At 42.2% G+C, this 21,248-nt stretch overlaps 1 protein-coding gene across 1 annotated transcript in view; it reads right to left on the reverse strand.

The window, feature by feature from the left end:
* The window catches only part of LOC109898134 (inactive tyrosine-protein kinase transmembrane receptor ROR1), a 172,883-nt gene extending 165,214 nt beyond the window's left edge, over nt 1-7,669 (reverse strand). Inside the window, exon 1 of the mRNA XM_020492951.2 lies at nt 7,356-7,669. Coding sequence (XP_020348540.2) covers nt 7,356-7,461 — 106 coding nt within the window. The 5' untranslated portion in view covers nt 7,462-7,669. The remainder of the gene's footprint in view (nt 1-7,355) is intronic.
* Nucleotides 7,670-21,248: the final 13,579 nt, after the last annotated feature.

The raw sequence follows: 21,248 nt of genomic DNA on the forward strand, positions 1-21,248 counted from the left end.
TACCAAAACCAATACCAAACCAAATCAGGTGGTTGTTCGACAAAGCAAAGCTTCGGACGCCATTGATCACGTGGTTCTAACGTGGTTCTAATAAAGGGATACAGGCATCAGCATATTGCTTCAAAGTAAACTGCTCCGGTATCAAACGTAACCTCCCTACCAAAAAAACTGTAATGTATTCTGTACAGTGGAATTACAGTACCATTCGAAATAAAACTATTCTTTCCCCGCCCACAACTTTTTCCCACAATGCACTATAATTTACAGTATGAAACGTTTGAGTATTTTATTGTAATACAAAATATTATATAATTTAAAGTTTTCTGTAACAGTGTAGCTCTGCTACTACTCCCAGTTGCTTCACTACAATCACTACAAGCCCAAACATACAACAATCATAACTTGAGGAAAGAGACTGAGGGTAAACAAATTAAATCAAAAAATGGATGTCTTATAGTGGTCGTATTAAATGTGTTCATCTAATCCACATCCATCAGTTTTATGTAACAATCCACAAGAATTCTATAACCATCAATTAAACAATAAGCCAAGACAAGACATCTTCCAAACATTGTGTATGTTGAGCAATACTGCCATATAAACTTGGCAAACATCTGAGGTTATTAACAAAGGGGAAATAGGTAATTGCTATTGCATGACATACTTTACACACTGTTGTTTGAAAGTAACAAGGGGCGTGGAGTGTGTGATTTATGACTTAGTGCTGATTAATAGGTGTGTGACTTTCTTTTCTTTCCAGATGCTTCAAACTGGACCCAAATTGTCCCAAACACACACACACACACACACACACACACACACACACACTACATCTGTTTCACACATATAGTTAATCTTCCACATTCCTGGAAGTCTGAGAAGGCTTTTAAAGATGCACTAGTGGATGGCTGAGTTACTGTACCATGCATTAGGAGAAGAGATGAGAAAGGGGTATAAGAGCTCAGCTATCAGAGCTGAGGAGGGCGAGGACTTTTCAGAGTCTCCCTGAAAGAGACAGAGTCCACGGGGTGAGTTTTTTAAAAGGTAAAGTGCCTTTAATGTCAACATTCTGTCTCGTTCAAAATCTGCCGTCGAGGTAGTTCCACCCAAATGATTTATAGCCCTCTGACTGTTATGAAAGAGTAAGAGAATGAGACTGTATCACGGCCGATTCCGAATAGCTGTTTCTTTCCACTCCTCTTTTCCAGTCTGCTGGTTGAGATGTGAAATGGTTACGAGGGGGTGAGTTTTCCTCCTCCTCTGTTCCTGTTCCATTATAAAACCCCATGTGAAGGGGTTATAACTCAGACAGTGAAGTATCTTGGATTAACATTCTGGGCTCCTGACTCTAGTCAGAGAGAGAGTGGCATTCCAGAATATGGCTTTAGAAAGCTCTGCCTCCTCCAACCATTGTAAATAATATCCAAAACCAATAGGGAGGACTGGTGTAATCCAAACAAACCCAGACACATCTTCTAGCTGGAGATTAATCACACATAGACAAACTGGGTAACACATGAAAACCCGATTTGATTCACAAGAGGGCAAACCAAAATTGGAAATGAATGTCCAATGTCCTCCGTTCCAAACTATCCAATACTTCACATAAGGCCACAGACACCAATCTGGGCATCTTCCTCCTATAGACAGCAGTTATGAAGGTTATATAGAGCAGTTAAAAAGTTTATATAGAGTCATGGGATGTTTATAACCTTTCACAGGTTAAGTGTGGGGAGGAGAATGATTGTTTGGCTTAAGTCCTATTCTCCCTGGACTAGTATTACTACAGAACATTGGTTATGTAATTGTTACCCCAGCATGTCCGTCTTTCCGGTGGACAATTCGAACGGGATTAGTTTGACCAAACTGCCCCTGTTTTCTCTCATTCACAATTGACCGTTATGAAGGAAGCCTGGAAGCTCTTCTAGGCTTCCTTAGACCCACCTCAATTTGCATAACGTCCCAACAGATCCATAGATGACGCAATCTTAATTGCACTCCACACTGCCCTCATCCACCTAGATAAGAGGAATGCCTATGTGAGAATGCTGTTCATTGACTACAGCTCAGCGTTCAACACCATTGTCCCCTCCAAGCTCGTACCCAGAACACCTCCATCTGCAACTGGATCCTGGACTTCCTGATGGGCCGACCCCAGATGGTGAGGGTAGGCGACATCACCTCCCCCACGCTGACCCTAAACACAGAGGCCCCACTGGGGTGTGTGCTTAGTCCCCTACTGTACTCCCTGTTCACCCACGACTGCGTGGCCATGCACGACTCCAACACCATCATTAAGTTTGCTGACGACACGACGGTGGTAGGCCTGAATAAGACTGATAAATAGCTAACAAAATAGCTACACAGACTATTTCAGTTAACCTTGTATCTTTATTGACCTTTAAGTTTTGCACTGTCTATGCACACTCACTCCATCATCTGCTCACTCACATATAACATGCACGTACATTTATGCTGACTCTACACACACGCACACCCACTCACATACAAGCTGCTGCTACTCTGTTTATTATATATCCTGTTGCCTAGTCACCTTACCCCTATACATATCCACCCCTATCACTCCAGTATCCCTGCACATTGTAAATACGGTATTGGAACTGACCCTGTATATAGTATGCTTACTTTCTTATTGTGTTCTTCATATTTCTTCTTATTTCTCGTGATTTTTTTCCTTTCTAGTATTACATTGTTATTAATGAATTATTGCTTTCTTGGGTTTTGAGTTTGCAAGAAAGCATTTCACCATACTTGTGCATGTGACATTAAAACTTGAAATGCGTTAATACTGCCCTGCCGAAAATAAAAAGGTGAAATGAGGTGGACTTTTTGTTTTAAAATAAACAACAATTGGAGTGCCGCCATTTCCCAATGTTCTTGAACTCGGCATTTCATTTGAAGTCATTACTCTCAGCATCAGTCAGTACTGTATCACTGAGTTTGCTTTAAAACCAATTTGATGTCCCCTATTTAGGGGACTAGTGGCGGTTCTAGAACAGTTCCAAGTCTTTTTTTGTACAGAGAGGTCTGTGAACGGCGCAACATCCATTTCTGTATAGTCAGCTAAATAGCAGAGTCTCCCCTTTCAGCTGAACCTGCCTAAGAGGAGCTGAGATGGCGAATGTGAAATCTGACACCTCATTTGCATAGGGAGTGACATGTCAACTTTTCTAGCCTATCCAGACAAAGGCTAGATTTATTCTGATTGTGAAGCTCAGAGCCCTGCATGGTATATGGCATATCAAAAGGGAGGGCCTAGGGAATGCTGCACTGTAACGAATTGCTGTAAATTTACAGCAAACCTTTCCAAGTTAGCTACTGTAATTCTATATTAGAGAACTGTAAATAGCAATGCATTATGGGTGTTCAATGGCATTCTGCTACACTGTTGTAAAATTATACAGTAAAGTATTGTATGTTTTGCTGTATGTTTTTATTTTTATCTGTCTCATTAACACATTTGGATGCATGCCTTGTAAGAGGCTATATTTGTTGCACCCATTAGTGAGAATGATGTACCCCACAGAATACAGTACCATACAATTTAAATATATAATCTTCCTGTAAATTACAGTAACTTACTGGCTACTGTGTTGCCAGTAATTTACTGTAAAACAATACCACCCAATAGAATACAGTACCATACTGTAGTGATGGGGAAATTAAGCTTCCTGAACCATTGAGCATTTCCAGATGATCGTATTGAAAATAGATTCATTACTCGAGGCTTTGATCAACAAAGGGTATACTAGCGGCACCTGCTGGTCAAAATAATTTAGAACAGCCATATTATTATAGATGACGTCTCACACGCCGTAGTGTGTGCACAGTGTGGCCTTTTTCACTTCTACTAAAACTAATGCCAAACCAAATCAGGTGGTTGTTCGACAAAACGAATCTTCGGACATCATTGATCACGTGCTTCTGATAAAGAGAACCAAGCATTGGCACACTGCTTCGAAATAAACTGCTTTAAGTTGTCTTTAGGATATCTGGTATCAAACGTAACATCACTACCATACTGTATTTTTGGAATCTAAAAACCTTTTCCTGTAAATTTACAGTAATTTACTGGCTACTGTGCTGCCAGTAATTTACTGTAAATCAGTACCACCCCCACAGAATACATTACAATAGTGTAATTTTGGAAGGCCAAAAACATTTTGTGGCTGCATGGTATTGCTGTGGTCATTAACACATTTTGAGGCGTGTCTTGTGCGAGGCTATACTTGTTGCACCCATCAGTGAGAGTGCTGTACCAATTTAAGTGATATGTGGTAGTAGTTCCCTAACTATTATGTGTATATTGGGAACAGATCAGAAGGGTATCAAGTATCAAACCTTTAATGGTTGAGTGTTTAGCCATGTCCTTTTGATTTATTTTGCCCTGTACTCACTGCCGGTTTAGAAGCCTTTGTTAAACCCTCTACAGGTGCAAGTGATATAAAATGCTAAATATTAGTTGGTATGATATAATTACATATTCACTGCAAGCGATTGCTGTAATTTTACTACAAATTAACAATAAAGTGCTGTTTTGCTGTATATTTACTGCAGCATTCTGTAAATAAAAAATGATTGAGAATGCTGTACCCATTGAACTGATATGTGGTTGTAGTGCACTAAATGTTTTTATTATTTAGGGGACAGAACGTGATACCAGGTCTTAAACTGTTGATGATTGACTATTAAACTGTGTCCTTTTGATGTGTTTTGCCCTATAATCACAGCTGTTTGGGAGCCTTTGTTAATTAAGTGATACGAAACACCAAATATTCATAAATATGAGGTAATATACAAATACTTAACAGCCAAACTGCTTGCACTAATCTCATGTATTTACAGTAGAACACTAAGATATCATAATTACAGTAGCATTTACTTTCTTACAGTATTGCACTGTGTCTGTCATTGCTCTGCTTTTTACAGTAACTTACAGGAAGCACGTTACCATCAATATTACTGTAAAGTACTTTGCACTAATGATGAGGAAATAAAGCTTCCTGAAGCATTGAGGTTTTCCAGCCAATTGTGTAGAAAATAGGTTCACTACTTGAGGCTTTGATACACACAGTGTACTCTCCCGCACCTGCCAGTCACAAACATTTAGAGCAACATCCTCATTATAGATGACGTCCCACACCAAAGCAATCAGGTGGTTGTTGAACAACACTTCTGATAAAGTCATACAGGCATCAGCATACTGCTTAGCGATTTCAACACATGCCTCGAGAGATCCAGTGTCAAACATAACATCACTATTTTGCACTAGCCAGACATGGGCAAAGAAATATCAAAAAGGTCTCTTGCGACAAATGAAGGATATTTTGAAGACCAATGCATCCTTAACTACAACACCATTCCCAGTAATGGTTACGGAAACGTTTTACTTGCCATCTCAGTGATATGTGTTTATTGTTTAACAACCTTAGATGAATGCACCGACTGTAAGTCGCTCTGGACAAGAGTGTCTGCTAAATGACCAAAATGTGGATGTTGAAAATGTGCATTTGCAAAGCACCACTGCCGGGTATTATTCTAATGAGCTCCACCCTCAAACTATTTGTATTTGGATCAAATGTGGCCTTGTTTGGGGGCGGAGGTCAATCGAATAATATCCAGCAGTGTGCTTTGGAAGTGATCATTTTCACATTTACATTTTGGTCATTTAGCAGACGCTCAGAGCTACTTACAGTCAGTGTATTAAATTAAGGTAAACAAGAATAGGCCAGTCATAGCAAGTAAAAAGATTATGCTACCAGAATGTTGTAGTTAAGCGGGCTACTTGCTAGTATATATTTGTATTAGAAAATACATGCATTATAATTAAACTGTTACAAAATAGGCTACGTTAATTGTAGTTCGGGCCAGTGAAATACAAATGACAAAATAGGTAATGATAATATTGAAATACCTATTTAAAATACATGTAACAGACGTCCTGCCTGTCATTGGCACTAGCTACCTGCACTGAAAATCTGCAACAGTTTACTAACCACAGTGCTTCCAATAATGCAATGTCAATTCTAGAAATAGAGTATGTTACTGTAGTCAGGAGTTCCAGTAATATGCAGTTCAATTTGTGTTCAAATTAAAGGTCCTGTAAATCTACCATAATTTACTGTCTTCTGTGCTGCCAGTAATTTTTTGTAAATGTACAGTTACATACTGGCTACTGTGCTGCCAGTAAATTACTGTAAAAATTACAGGCCATTTTTTACAGTGCAGCAAAAGTGGTCCCATCTCGCTGCAATATAATCAAATTTATTTATAGCTCTCAACATGAAAAAATTTCTAAATAATTGAGTAAAACTTTAACAAAACCACTTTCTCTGGGTCACAGAGAGACAACGTCACATTGTGCTTAAAGCTGAAGTTGGAACAAGTGTGCAGACATTTGAACGGCATCTATGCATCACCCCGAGGATGCAGGACAGAACATTCTCTGTCATCAGTTATGTGAAATGGTGACAATTTTGTATTGTCACCATCTTTATTTTACAGAATAAAGAAAGGTGAAATCTTATCGTAATGTGTTTTATAATTTGATTGTTAATATATTTAGAAAGCCCTATTGCCTCTCTTGATTTTTTTTATATTTTCATCATATTTGTACATGTACTTGAGCTTGTGCCTCAAAATGAGTACACCTCAGCAATTTATAACACTTTTTACCAGAAAGGTGAGTTCCAGACCTTTCTAGAACTATGCATAATTACTAGTAGTACTAGTAGTTACTAGTAGGCACTCTCGTGATAAATAATTACTTTTGGGATTACATAGATTACATTTTAGATTACATTTAATTACAAATGGAGGGACCCACACAATGGACCTCCAGCTGGGAGTGAGATGGTTATCCCCTCCATCATCACCTGAGAAGAGAAGTCCCTTTGTCTTTCAATACTGGAGATTATAAATCAATGTTTAAATTGGCTTTGTTTCAAATATAAAAGACTTGGGGGTGAACAATACTTGAACGCCTATTATGTAGCACCTTCCACAGATAATTTAGCTCTTGTTGCATACAGTAACACGTTTGTTTAAACAAGTAACCTATTTTAAAGCCAAAGAAAACGAATTTAAAGTCTATATAAACCATTTGAAAATCACCCCCCAAAAATACACATAAAAATTACAATTAAAAAGAGGAAATTAAAATTGTTGTAGACACGTCAATCGAATAGATTGATATAGGCTAGCGACCAATAGACTAGATTTATATCACCATATTAATGGCTTAAAATATTAACATTAATGCCATAAAAGTTTCGTGTTTTTCTGATGATGCGACATTACATTGTTAGCACCGTAATAAAAAGTCACATTCTTACTGGTCGCAGTCATCTCTAGAACGGCCTGGAGTAGCATGATGGCCCGGAGAATGTTGAGTTGACATCTCGGAAGACGGTCGGTCACTGTTGCCCGAGCAGGATACATTCCCCCGATTCTATTCTAATCCCTTTACATCCACTACAACCGTAAACGCACGTGTAAACGTTGATTTACAAATTAAAAGGCACAAAATGTATATAACAACTGTCCACGCAGTCGTCCTTTATCCCGTGTCTGTGTGTAATGTAAAGCACGAAGTTCTTTCTCTCTCTTTCCCTCTCTCCTTCTCTCTCTCCTCCGGAGTCCCACTACTTTCCTTCGAGCTCTCAGCGCACGCTTCCAAAACTTCTATGCCGAGTTCGGCTTGCCTTGCACGAGCCATCTGGCTCTGATTAGGGTTGGATGTGTCGCCACCGTGTGTTGAAAATACATATTTCTTTGTGCAAGACCGACAAGAGTCTTCAGATCGCGCCTACTGTATTTTTCACATACCGTTTATGACTTATTCATTGAGCATACAGTTTATTACAACTTATTAATTCACATATGACTATATTTATTAAGCAATAAGGCCCGAGGAGGTGTGGTATATGGCCAATACACCACGTCTAAGGTCTGTCCTTACGCAGGACCCTTAGCCTTGGTATATTGGCCAAATATCACAAACCCCCGAGGTGCTTATTTCTATTATAAACGGGTTACCAACGTAATTAGAGCAGTACAAATAAATGTGAGGCTGTACTTCAGGTATTGCAAAAGTGTGTGTAAATCAATTAATCATACCGCAAAATCGTATCAACAGTTCCAAATCGCCTACAAAAGACTACACTACTGCAACGTGATACCTTACCTCAAACATATTTTTAACACAAGACAGACACAAGTATGTTGATTTGGGTGAAATAAATTACTCCAGTTCACTCAACAACAACAACAAAAATGCTGGGTGAAAAACAACCCAATTTGGGTAGATATTGGACAGAACACATGTTGAGTTATTTTGACCCAGCCAGTTGGGTCACAAACACAAACAACCCATTGTTTTATTTAAGTTGGATTGTTGATGCTGGGTTATTGCACCACGATTCACCAGGTCAGATCAGAAGACTGGAGGTGACCCAACTGACAGTTGTTTTTGGTCACATGTGAGAGTACATGTCAATTCACATAATCTGTTCTGTTGTATTGTTAACAATGTTAAGGTGGAGCACTGACACTTTTGTAGGTTTAATAAGGGCTTATACAAGAATGTGAGTTATTTAAGCGCCCAAGCCAGGGTTTCCCAAGCTCAGTCCTCGTGACCCCAAGGGGTGCATGTTTTAGGTTTTGCCCTTGCACAGCTGATTCATCTAATCATCAAGCGTTGATAATTTGAATCAGCTGTGTAGTATTAGGGCAAAAACCAAAACATGCATCCCTTGGGGTCCTGAGGACCGAGTTTGGGAAACACTTACGAAAGCATATCCCAACTTTGGGATAGTTACTACTACTTTCTTATAATATTAAATAAAGTTATTCATTTTTATATTAAAATATATAATACGCAAATAAAGTACAGGATAAATAAAATTGGCAATGTACAAACTTAACACGATGAACATGAATTACATTTCCTCTCATGGGTGGCCAAAAAGAACTATCTGAAAGACACGCTCCCAATATGCCATGCCTTTGGATTACCCAAACGTAGGTTAATTTAACCACAAGTCAGGTTTTTATTCACTTTTCATGCTAGGGTGACACAGCAGATTAGTCTTTTTTAACGTAATCCATAGGTTATTTTCAGGTGTCGTGGCCTATTGGAGGCATAGCTTTCAGATATTTTAATATACATTTATTTAACATTAATATTTAAATATCATAATAAAGTGGGAAATATCCCAATATTGGGATACACATAGGTGCTTGAGGCACTCAACTTGTGTAAGCCTCGCTAATGTACAACATTTTCAGTGCTAAACCTTCACATTTGTTGACAATACAACAGAACAGATGAACCAGAATTAAATTTACTCTCATGGGTGGCCAAAAATAATTCTCTGTAAACCACACCTCCAGTCTTCTGATCTGACCCAGTGGATCATCGCTCAATAACCCAACAAAGTGACCCAACGTGTGTTCTGTCCACTATTTAGCCAGCGCTGGGTTGTTTTTAACCCAGCATATTTTGTTGTTGGAGCACAACTAAGAGGTTGAAATTTGTAACGCATGGAATGAGACATCACACACTAAATCCACCCAGGGCCAAATATTGTAGAGCTTACAGGCTAGACTAGAGGTTATTCATTTTTTTTCTAAACAGGGGAAGGTAGATTAAGGGAAAGACAGGGGAAACGAGGAATGAAGGGAGAGGAACAAGAATAATTTAAGTTATTTTACAACACACACCTACCCTGTACAATCCAGGCCTCCAACTCACTGAAAGTAATGTGGTTATAATCTATTCCAAACCTTTATCAAATCCCATCACCATCTCCTAACTATACACCCGGTTAAATTTGACCATACACACTTCACGCTTCAGACACACACTTTATCAGTGTCAAAGTCGTGTTTCTAGATACTGGAGGGGGAGAGAAAAGTGAATGGTAGCAATTTAGCGTCTCCGGGTCCCACATCCTGCCTGCTCCTGCTCGATAGGCCATCTGGCGGCAGAGTAGCGAGGCGGGAGCGGGTTGAGCACTCCAACGTTTGAAGTGACAGGGCTGGGATGACTCACGAGCCCACCGTTTCACGTCCCATTTCCCCACTACTTGTCAGCCCTGGCTTGTTGGCTGGGACCCATGTCAGCCTATAGAACCTGATCAAATCAAAACCTTCCCCAGACAGTGTTCTTTGGTAAGGTAGTTTGGTTCTGATATAACATAAGACAGATAGGGATTTTCAGTGGATCTTCTGGAGTGGTTTCAGCATTCCTATATAAACCCCAGTCCCTTGGCATGCCTCTAACAAAAGAAAGGATGGTTGTTTGATGAAAAGGGAGAGATGTTAGGATAATGTGGTGAAATCCATGGTTACCATAATGACACACCATTGAATTGACACTCTTACACACATGTGCGCGCACACACACACACACACACACACACACACCCATTATGACCACTATTAACTGAAACTTAAGGTTACTTGGGTAACCCCGGTTCTCTGATATTATGAATGAGATATCTCACTGTGGGATTCATCATAATCTCTAAGTAGCTCGAAGAATAAAATCAGACACATCTGTTGAAGACAGACAGGTCGATTGGCGAATGAGGGAGCCCCTCCCTTCATACTAAAGAGCCATTCATACTAAAGAGCCCTCTGGATCATTCTCGAGCATGCCGGAACTTCCTCACTCTCTTACAGTAGGGCAGTGCTTCTCAATTATTTTCTGTTACGCCCCCCCTAGGAAGAAGTAAACATTTTGCGCCCCCCAACTCTCCGCTGCGTCTGTAAATAGTATAATTTGTCTATAAAATTGTTATAAGTACACCTCTGCATAACATTGTATCCTTATTAACTTTAAAGAAAACAAAAAAATACAAAATAAAGAAATATAGATCAACTTACAACAAAGAATAACTTTATTAACATTGTTTTTTAGTCTGTAACAGAAAAGACTTAAAGTGCATCAATTTGCCTGAAATTTAAAAACAAACCTCAAGCCTTATTTAAACTGTAATTTTTTTTTGACCATTTGATACTGAAAAATATAATCAATAAATAATAATAAATTCAAATTGATCAGCAACATTAACTCAGGAGCACAATATATGAAACAAACCTATAAAACAAAAATGAATAAATTATAGAAAATAAATAGATTTTTAAAAATCAGAATGAGGAAGTCAGGATTAATGGCTACAATGAGCACGTTTTGCAGAGCACAGCTTTTCGAAGCGGGGTTTGAAGCATGATACTGCAACTCTCAGCTCCTGCTCAATGTTTAGCTGGGACCTGTACTTGGTCTTCAGTGCAGCAACAACAGAGATGCCAGTCTCACAAAGATAAGATGTTGCAAAAGGAAGAATGCCCATGGCCCTCTGCCCTAAGAGTGGATACTGCCTCTCTACACTCAGCCAGAATTCACTCAGTGTCTGTGATCTGAACCTCAGTCTCAATGTGGAGTCAGATGTCATATCAATGAACTGGTCCTCCTCTGCAGAGCTGAAACCAGTTAGAGCTGGTGCATTGAAAGGATCTCTCACCCAGTCATATTGGGAACTGTTTTCAGGGAAGTACTTTTTAAAGAATCCCATCAGTGATGAAATATGTTCCTTAATATATGGAATCACTGAGGTGGCATCATAGTCAGTAGTGTAAACAAATTCATGCAGGTTCTCGAATGAATCAGTATTTCCTTCATCAAGTCGCCTGCCCTACATTGCAAGCTTTCGAGTGAAAGAGCTGATCTGGTCTGTGACCTGAGGGAGGTGTTTATCTTTCCCTTGAAACTGTAGATTTAGTTCATTTAGCTTTCCAAATATGTCACTCAGGTAGGCCAGTTTTGCCAGGAAGTTCTCATCATAAAATTTTTCTGTGAGGTCATACCTTGTGCTCCTGCTCTGAAAACATTCTTATTTGCTCTCTGAGCTCAAAAACTCGGGACAAGACTTTTCCTCGTGACAGCCACCTTGCTTCGCTGTGAATCAGCACAGCTTGATGTTCAGCTCCCATCTCCTCACAGATAGCAGAGAAGACTCTTGTTTTTAGTGGTCTGGTCTTTATAAAATTGACTTCACCTACAATGTCAGTCATAACCTCACTTAATTCAGAGGAACGGTGTCTTGATGCCAGTGCTTCTCTGTGTATAACACAGTGTGTCCACTCAGCATTAGGTGAGGCCTTCTTGATGAGTGCCCAAAGTCCTTTTCTCATCCCTGCCATGGTCTGTGCACCATCACTGCAAACACCAATGTAGTGTTCCCACTTTAGCCCATTCTCAGTCAGGAAGCAGTCCAGCATTTTGAATAGCTCTTCAGCTGTGGCTCTGTCTCTGACATATTTACAAAAAAGTAGATCCTCTCACAGGGAGTTTGTAATGTCAAAACGTACATAAGAGATAAACAAACAGTCTTTGTTGCTGTCAGTTGCTTCATCGAACTGTAAGGCAAAACGTTTGTCTTTGAGTTTATCTACCAGCTGTTCTTTAACATCATTAGCAATGTCATTTATACGTCTGGCGACAGTGTCATTGGACAGAGGGATAGTTGTTATTTTTGCAGCCCTTGCGTCATCCAGCATGACAGAGACCATGTCTAACGCTGCAGGCAGTATCAGCTCCTCTGCTATGGAGTGGGGTTTTTGCACTGAGCAATTTGGTACGCCACCTTATATGATGCTAACAGTGCTCGCTGGTTTACTGAAGTTGCGGGACGATTGTTGGCAATATTCGTCACGTTTTCGCTGAAAAAACTCAAGCGGCTTATCAGCGTGATTGGGGTGTAATGTCTTTAAGTGACACCTTAATTTATTTGGCTTCATGCTGTCCACTGCCAACATTTTTAGACACAGTAAACATACCGGTCTTTCCTCGTCCCCCACCGTAGTCACAGTGAAGCCAAGCGCTACATACCCTTCGTCATATTTCCTTGTCTTAGTCTCTCTCCGCCTTTCTTTTCATCCCTGTTAAATATTTTTCCATGTTGTCTCTTAAGGGTTTGTTATCTGAACTTCATATCTCCTGCTCTGTGCTGTGTGCTCTTGTTCGGTGAAAAAAAAAACTACTCCGGCGGGGGGGGGGGGGGGGGAAAGCATGTTCCCCGGGGTCACACACGCCCCCCCCCCTGGCATCGCTCCGAGCCCCCCCAGGGGGGGCGCCACACTATTTGAGAAGGACTGCAGTAGGGGAATGTGGTGATATATCAGAGAACCGGTCTTACTCAAGTTATCTTTCAATTATTTGTTTTGATAATATCTCACAGTGGAATATGCCCAACTGTCTACATGCTCTCCGAAGCCAGGCAGTCTCACATATCAACCCTCAGAGGCCCTGACACTGAGTACATTATGCACCAATGAAGGTGCAGGGATGTCATAAATCTCATAAAAGTATGAGGGGATGCCCAACACCACTTCTCAGAAAATGCACCACTAGTTTCCATACAGTGAGTGTAGGAGGACCCCTAGCACTCTGGATAGTCTCAATGACTCCAAGAGGCAGGCCCGTTGCGTCCAGATTTAACCTCTCACGGGCCATAGGGCCATGGCATCCAGGAGAGGGTGGAAAATATCTCAGTTCGCTTGGGTCAGCAGGTCCCTGTATAACGGGAGTTGTCAAGGCTGCCATCATGGGGCTACCAAGATGAGGGATAAGCCTTCTTCCCTCACTCTGGCTAGAGTGTGGAGAGTATGAGGCTGAGGTGAGGGAAAGCATAATGGAACCCGCTTGGCCAAGTGTGTGCCAGCACGTCCATCCCCAGTGGTGGGTTTCCTGCTAGCGCAAAGAACAACGGGCAGCGCGTGGACAGATGCTTGACTGTATCTCAGATTTGTTTCACCAGTTGGGGATGGAGTCTCCAGTCCCCTTGATGGGGATTCCCTCTGGACAAGTCTGCTCCTATGTTCAGTAAGCCCGGGACATGAGTCACACGTAGGGACAGTAGGTCTGCTCCACAGAATAATCCTGACGAATAGTCAGTCAAAACATGACAATTCCGAAGAGTTTCAGTAAAAAAAATATAAAAAAAATACACTGTGAACAATTCAAGTTCATTTACAGTATGTGAGCAATGCGAAGATGTGGGGTCCACACTACTCCTAGGGGAGTGCCAATAACAAAGACAGAGGGCCTCTTCCAGTGACGGGGAGCTACGAGACATGCGAGGTGACGCCGTGTACACAGACGTTGGGCAAACACCTAGCACTGGAAGTCTTTCATCCTCAGTAGGCCAAGAGGTACTACTACGATGGTGGACTTCATCAACCTCAGCACTCGGAGGCACGTGTTGAACATGACCGAGGGCCCCCTGTGGAACAGGGAGTGCCACTGTTGGGATGTCGTGATGTGATCGTCTGAGAGTGTTGCCTGGTAAAAAATAACCTAACATTACGCCTAAGTATTCTAGTCTCTGTGTTGGCATCAAACAGCTCTTTTTTAGAGGTGGGTTACAAGGGAAGTTGTGTCTCATACCGCTTTCTCCCGGGATGGGGAGCAAAGCAGGTAATTGTCTTTGTAGGTGGAAACTCTCAGCCCCTTGTTTCTCATGGGTGTGAGGGCTGCCTCTACACACTTGCTGACCAGTCGGGGATGTAGCGCTAGCCCGAAAGGGACAGCAGGGTATTCGTTGGCCGTGCCTTGAAAAGCAAACCTTACAAACATCCTGTGTGCTGTCAGGATGCTTATGTGAAAATAAGCATTCTGCAGGTCAACTAAGGTGAAACAGTCGCTTCGACAAATTGAGTGAGACAGCACATTGAACATAAACATACGGAACTTAGTCAGATAGCTGTTGAGGACCCGTAGTTGCAGAATGGGGTGAACCCCTCCCCCATTTTGGGGAACTGGGAAGTACCGGTAGTGAAAACCGAGGTGGCTCTCTGCCGCTGGTATCGCCCTGAGAGCCCCCTTTGCGTAATAGAGAGGAGATTTCCTGCTCTAGTATGCATGCCGAGTCGGCAGTCTCTACTGATTCCAAAATTCTGTTGAAAACCGGTGGACCCAGAGTGAACTGCAGTCTGTACCCCTTTGTGACCTTGGACCAGACCCAGGGCTGGACTGCACATGCGCAGAACATGGGGACAGTGCTTGGTGTCGATTGACAATTAGTCTTCCTGCCCCTGGTGCTTGAACTAGAGCCAGAGAAAGAGCCATGGCACAGAGTGCACTCAGGGGCAGAGTGGATTCCCTCTGTCTTCCATTAGAGCAAACACATGAGAATGGGAAGGGTTCTAGGAGCAGAGATGTGCCTCACTCCCGAAGGTGGCAGGCCAGAACACGGGGTGAACTGTTGGCTGCCGCTCTTTGCCGCAGGGGCCGTACCCCTAAGTCGGTTGCCCCTTCTTCCCAGCAGGGGAATCAAATGGGCGGGACCTCGATGTGGCTGCACTGTCGGCCCCTGTTTGTGGGGTCGATGCCTGCTATGTTGCTGGAGTCTTGGCTCGTGGAGGGTTAGGCCGGGTAGCCACGATTTCCAGGTCTACGGGGCAGGCAGAATTCTTTTAAAGTTCACACTTCTGCCACACTTCGGCTCAACAAGAGTGTCAAGGAAATCTTTCTCAATGTCTAACAGGCTGGACAAGTTGAGCCACAATGCTCTCTCCCCTACCACTGCAGGGCTCATGGCATGGCCACAGCCTTGAATGGCACACCTGGATGCTTGAAGGTGATGACACAGATCTCCTCCCAAGAGTCTGGGTTAGGCTTGCCCGATAGCTAGGAGATTATGCATCTAGCATCAAATCGGCCTGGTAAGCCAGCAGTAGGGACATAACGTTCAACGCCCGTACAGAACGTTTAGCAGACACGTAGACCCGTTGGTAGATGGAGCGCTTCTCTGTGTCTATCAAGGCAAAAAGTACCTGTACTGACAAGACACTGGGGTTGGGGTGGTTGTCCTTGACATTCATGCTGGCAAAAAGTCTAGTTTGGACCTTGCCAGTCAAGGGTTTGTCCCAAATGCATTTGGCTTCCGCCACGCAAGCTGGGATAGCTGGGAGAATGAATTGCCTGAGACGGTGAAAGAGAGGTGTTTCCTCCCACAGGTTCAGGCCACTCAATTTTGAGTCTGGTCGCTGCCCGTTTGCATACATAAATGAGTGAATATCTGTCATCCTCCATCGATGCCCCGCTAAGGGCGGAAGAGCGCCTAGAGGTAACAGCTTGCGCCTCCTAGTCCTCTTCCTCCTCTACTGCTTGGAGAAGGTCGGTCTTGCCTTTGCCATCGTCTTCGTCGGTGATGAGGTCCCCTTCCCCCTCCTCCAGGGCCAAGCCCTGGAAAAGTGGGTGAACGTCCTCGGGATAGCCATACATGATGTCGGCCCATGAGGGCTGGGTTTGTGAGCTAGTCTCCCTGCTTGAATGCAGTGTGGGAGACAAACCATGTTTGGCTGCTCTGCGCAGTCTTTGGTGTAGTGTTAGCAGCAAAATTTCCACAATGGATGCATGACCGGGTGTCGTCGAACGCTGCTTCCACATGTTCAAGACCGAGGAAGATGACACACAAGGGGGGGCATGTCCTTGCCTGATATGGTTGCCCCTTGGCCTGAGCTAGCAGGCTCCATGGCTAAAAAAACAGCTAATCCGAGAACAAAGTGAAACGTATTTAGGGTTCGCCACATGGCCTAGTAGCCTAGCTAGTTAGCACAGTGCTAATCGGAGAAGCAAATCTTTTAACAATGTCAAGTTAGCTATCATTCGCCTTGTGGGCTAGTAGCCTAGCTAGTTAGAACAAAGTTAGCCAAAGCGTGGCTCTTGACCGATTAGCAGTGAAGCTAGGACGGTCGGTCTAGACAACGTGACACTGTAGTGGATTGAGCTAAACGAGAGAGCGAGCTTGTAATTTTACCCTTCCAGGTAGAAAAAGCTAGTTGGTAGGATAGCTAGCCTTGGGTGAGCTAGTCAAGTTAGCTAAGCCTTGCAGCAGCTATCCGTGTGATGCTAGCTACCACAGGAGACAAAATGAAGAAAAAGAGGCAAAGCTAATTCTTACCTTAAGCTAAAACTTTCCTTGCGGTAAAGTCACACAACACAAAGCTAAAAAACCTACACTCAGTAGTGTAACCTCAACTGCACACCTTCGAGCAACGTAAAGTATCTGGTGAATATCAATATCATATGTGACATATCAAAACAAATAATTGAAAGAGAACAACAAACACTGAACAAAAATATAAATGCAACATGTAAAGTGATGGTCACATGTTTCATGAGATGAAATAAAATATCCCAGAAATTTTCCATATGCACAATAAGCTTATTTCTCTCAAATTTTGTCCACACATTAGTTTACATCCATGTTAGTGAGCATTTATTATTTGCCAAGATAAACCATCCAGCTGACAGGTGTGGCATATCAAGAAGCGGATTAAATAGCATGATCATTATACAGGTGCACCTAGTGCTGGGAACAATAAAAGGCCACTCCAAAATGTGCAGTTTTGAGTTTTGAGGGAGCGTGTAATTGGCATGCTGACTGCAGGAATGTCCATCAGAGCTTTTGGCACAGAATTTAATGTTCATTTCTCTACCATAAATCAACATTGTTTTAGAGAATTTGGCAGTACGTTCAACCAGCCTCATAACCGCAGACCACGTGTATGGCATTGTGTGGGGGATCAGTCAAATGTGACGAGATCCTGAGGCCCATTGTCGTGCCATTCATCCGCCGCCATTACCTCATGTTTCAGCATGATAATGCACGGCCTCATGTCGCATGGATATGTACACAATTCCTGGAAGCTGAAAATGTCCCAGTTCTTCCATGGCCTGCATACTCACCAGACATGTCACTCATTGAGCATGTTTGGGATGCTCTGGATCGACGAGTACGACAGCGTGTTCTAGTTCCCGCCAACATCCAGCAACTTCGACACAGCTTTTGAAGAGGAGTGGGACAGTATTCCATAGGCCACAATCAACAGCCTGATCAACTTTACGTGAAGGATATGTGTCACACTGCATGAGGCAAATGGTGGTCACAACAGATAGATTGTAAACTGTCATGGTCAAATCTAGTCTCCTCAACTTGGTCAACAGCCACACCGTTCATTGAAATATAACAGTACAGCTACCACAATCTTCTTATTATCAATTTATTTCAACCAATCATCAGTCATGTGTGCCAATGGAGTACATGTTGAGTGCCCTTCTCTATAAGCATGCTGAAAGTCTGTTGTTAATTTGTTTACAAAGAAGTAGCATTGTATTTGGTCAAAAACAATTTTTTCCAATTGTTTGCTAAGAGTTGGCAGCAAGCTGATAGGTCTGCTGTTAGAACTAGTAAAGGCTGCTTTACCACACTTGGGTAGCGGAATGACATTGGCTTCCCTACAGGCCTCTAGGCTCAGATTAAAGATATGACAGATAAGAGTGGCTATAGAGTTAGCTACCATCCCCAGTAGCTTTCCATCTAAGTTGTCAATGTCAGCAGGTTTGTCATTATTGACCGATAAGAATACTTTGTCCACCTCTCCCACACAAAATTCAAACTTGCAATGCTTTTCTTTAATTATTAGCTTTTTTTGTACATCAGTGCTATGGCTCACTGTTCGTTGTTGGCGTTTCCTGCCTAAGTTTGCCCACTTTGCCAATGAAGTAATCGTTAAAATAATAATTGGCAACATCAAATGGTTTTGTGATGAATAAGCCATCTGATTCGATGAAAGAGGGGAGTCGAATTTGTCTTTCTGCCAATAACATCATTTAAATTACTCCCAAATTATATCATTGATCTTGGCTCCATGATACCGTTTGTTCTGCTTTTTGTTGAGTTCTGTTACATTATTTCTCAATTTGCAGTAAGTCAGCCAGTCAGATATGCAAGCCAGATTTATTAGCGACTCCTTTTGGCCCATCTCTTTCTGCCATACAGTTGTTCAATTCCTCATCAATCCATTGAGCCTTAAAACAGTTCTGACAGTCAGTTTCTTAACAGGTGCACGTTTATCAATAATTGGAAGAATTTGTATGAATTCATCAAGTGCAACATCTGGATGCTCCTTATTAATCACATCAGACCAATAAATATTTTCCACATAAGAGTCACAATAAGATCTTTTGTATTTTAGGCCCAGCTTTTTGAATTTGGGCTTGTCTGAAAATAAAATAGCCACTATATTGTGATCACTGCATCCAATGGGTACGGATACAGCTTTAGAACAAAGTTCTATTAGTAAAAACGTGATCAATACGTTTGGATGATCTTGTTCCTGTAGTGTTTGTAAACACCCTCCTGGTAGGTTGATTAATAACCTGAACCAGATTAAATCAAATCAAAGTTTGTCACGTGCTCCAAATACAACAGGTGTAGAAGACCTTACAGTGAAATGCTTACTTACAGGCTCTAACCAATAGTGCAAAACAAGGTATTAGGTGAACAATGGGTAGTAAAGAAATAAAACAACAGTAAAAAGACAGGCTATATACAGTAGCGAGGCTATAAAAGTAGCGAGGCTACATACAGACACCGCTTAGTCAGCCCGATTAAGGAAGTATGTACTTGTAGATATGGTTGAAGTGACTATGCATATATGATGAACAGAGAGTAGCAGTAGCGTAAAAGAGGGGTTGGCGGGTGGTGGGTGGCGGGTGGCGGGATACAATGCAGATAGCCCGGTTAGCCAATGTGCGGGAGCACTGGTTGGTCGGCCCAATTGAGGTAGTATGTACATGAATGTATGGTTAAAGTGACTATGCATATATAAACAGAGAGCAGCAGCAGCGTAAAAAATAGGGGTTGGGAGGGCACACAATGCAAATAGTCCGGGTAGCCTTTGATTACCTGTTCAGGAGTCTTATGGCTTGGAGGTAAAAACTGTTGAGAAGCCTTTTTGTCCTAGACTCCGGTACCGCTTGCCATGCGGTACTAGAGAGAACAGTCTATGACTGGGGTCTTTGAAAATTTTTAGGGCCTTCCTCTGACACCGCCTGGTGTAGAGATCCTGAATGGCAGGCAGCTTAGCCCCAGTGATGTACTGGGCCGTATGCACTACCCACTGCAGTGCCTTGAGGTCATTTGCCGAGTAATTGCCATACCAGGCAGTGATGCAACCAGTCAGGTTGCTCTCGATGTTGCAGCTGTAGAACCTTTTGAGGATCTCAGGACCCATGCCAAATCTTTTTAGTTTCCTGAGGGGGAATAGGCTTTGTCGTGCCCTCTTCACGACTGTCTTGGTGTGTTTGGACCATTCTAGTTTGTTATTGATGTGGACACCAAGGAACTTGAAGCTCTCAACCTGCTCCTCTACAGCCCCGTCGATGAGAATGGGGGCTTACAGGCTCTGGTTACAGTGAGAAGATTCCTCTTAAGAGGACAGCTTGATGAGAAGGTCTCCAGGTCCCCAAGAAAGTAGACCTCGCTGTTTACATCACATACACTATCAATCATTTCATACATAGTACTAAATTAGTGACTGTTAGTACTTGGTGGCCTATAGCAACACCCTGAATGAAAAGGCTTTAGATGTCCCAGGTGAACCTGCAACCACAACACTAGTGGTTAGAGCATTGGGCCAGTAACCGAAAGGTCGCTGGTTCGAATACTTGAGCTGTCAAAAATCTGTCCATGTACCTTTGAGCAAGACACTTAAACCCTAATTTGTTTCAGGGGCACCGTACTACCAATTGTGCTATTGTGTGTTTTTTTTCTCTCATGTTACTTGTAACACCATATCTTATCACAGAAAAGAGCTTCTAGAAATCAGGACAGGGATTACTCACCTCGTATTGAAAGAGTCAAATGAGAGGTATTTACTCCAGACACCCAACAAGGACCTCAGCCCCGTCATTGGCAGGAGAAGAGACGGAGATATCGAGGACGAAGGTCGGGTGCCTTGTAAGGATCAGTTGACGAGTGGGTAATTTGCATTTACCATCGGTCCTATTAGCCAAAGTACAATCATTGGATAATAAAAGAGACGAATGACAAGCACGTATATCCTACCAACGGGACACTAAAAACTGTGATATCTCGTTTCACCGAGTCGTAGCTGAACGGCGGCATGAATAATATACAACTTTGCGACCTTTTGCCACATTTCAGGCTTCAAACATGAAGATATAAAACTGTATTTTTTTGTGAAGAATCAACAACAAGTGGGACACAATCATGAAGTGGAACGACATTTATTGGATATTTCAAACTTTTTTAACAAATCAAAAACTGAAAAATTGGGCGTGCAAAATTATTCAGCCCCTTTACTTTCAGTGCAGCAAACTCTCTCCAGAAGTTCAGTGAGGATCTCTGAAT

The sequence above is a fragment of the Oncorhynchus kisutch genome, linkage group LG10 (genome assembly GCF_002021735.2).
Source record: "Oncorhynchus kisutch isolate 150728-3 linkage group LG10, Okis_V2, whole genome shotgun sequence".
Taxonomy (NCBI): Eukaryota; Metazoa; Chordata; class Actinopteri; order Salmoniformes; family Salmonidae; genus Oncorhynchus; species Oncorhynchus kisutch.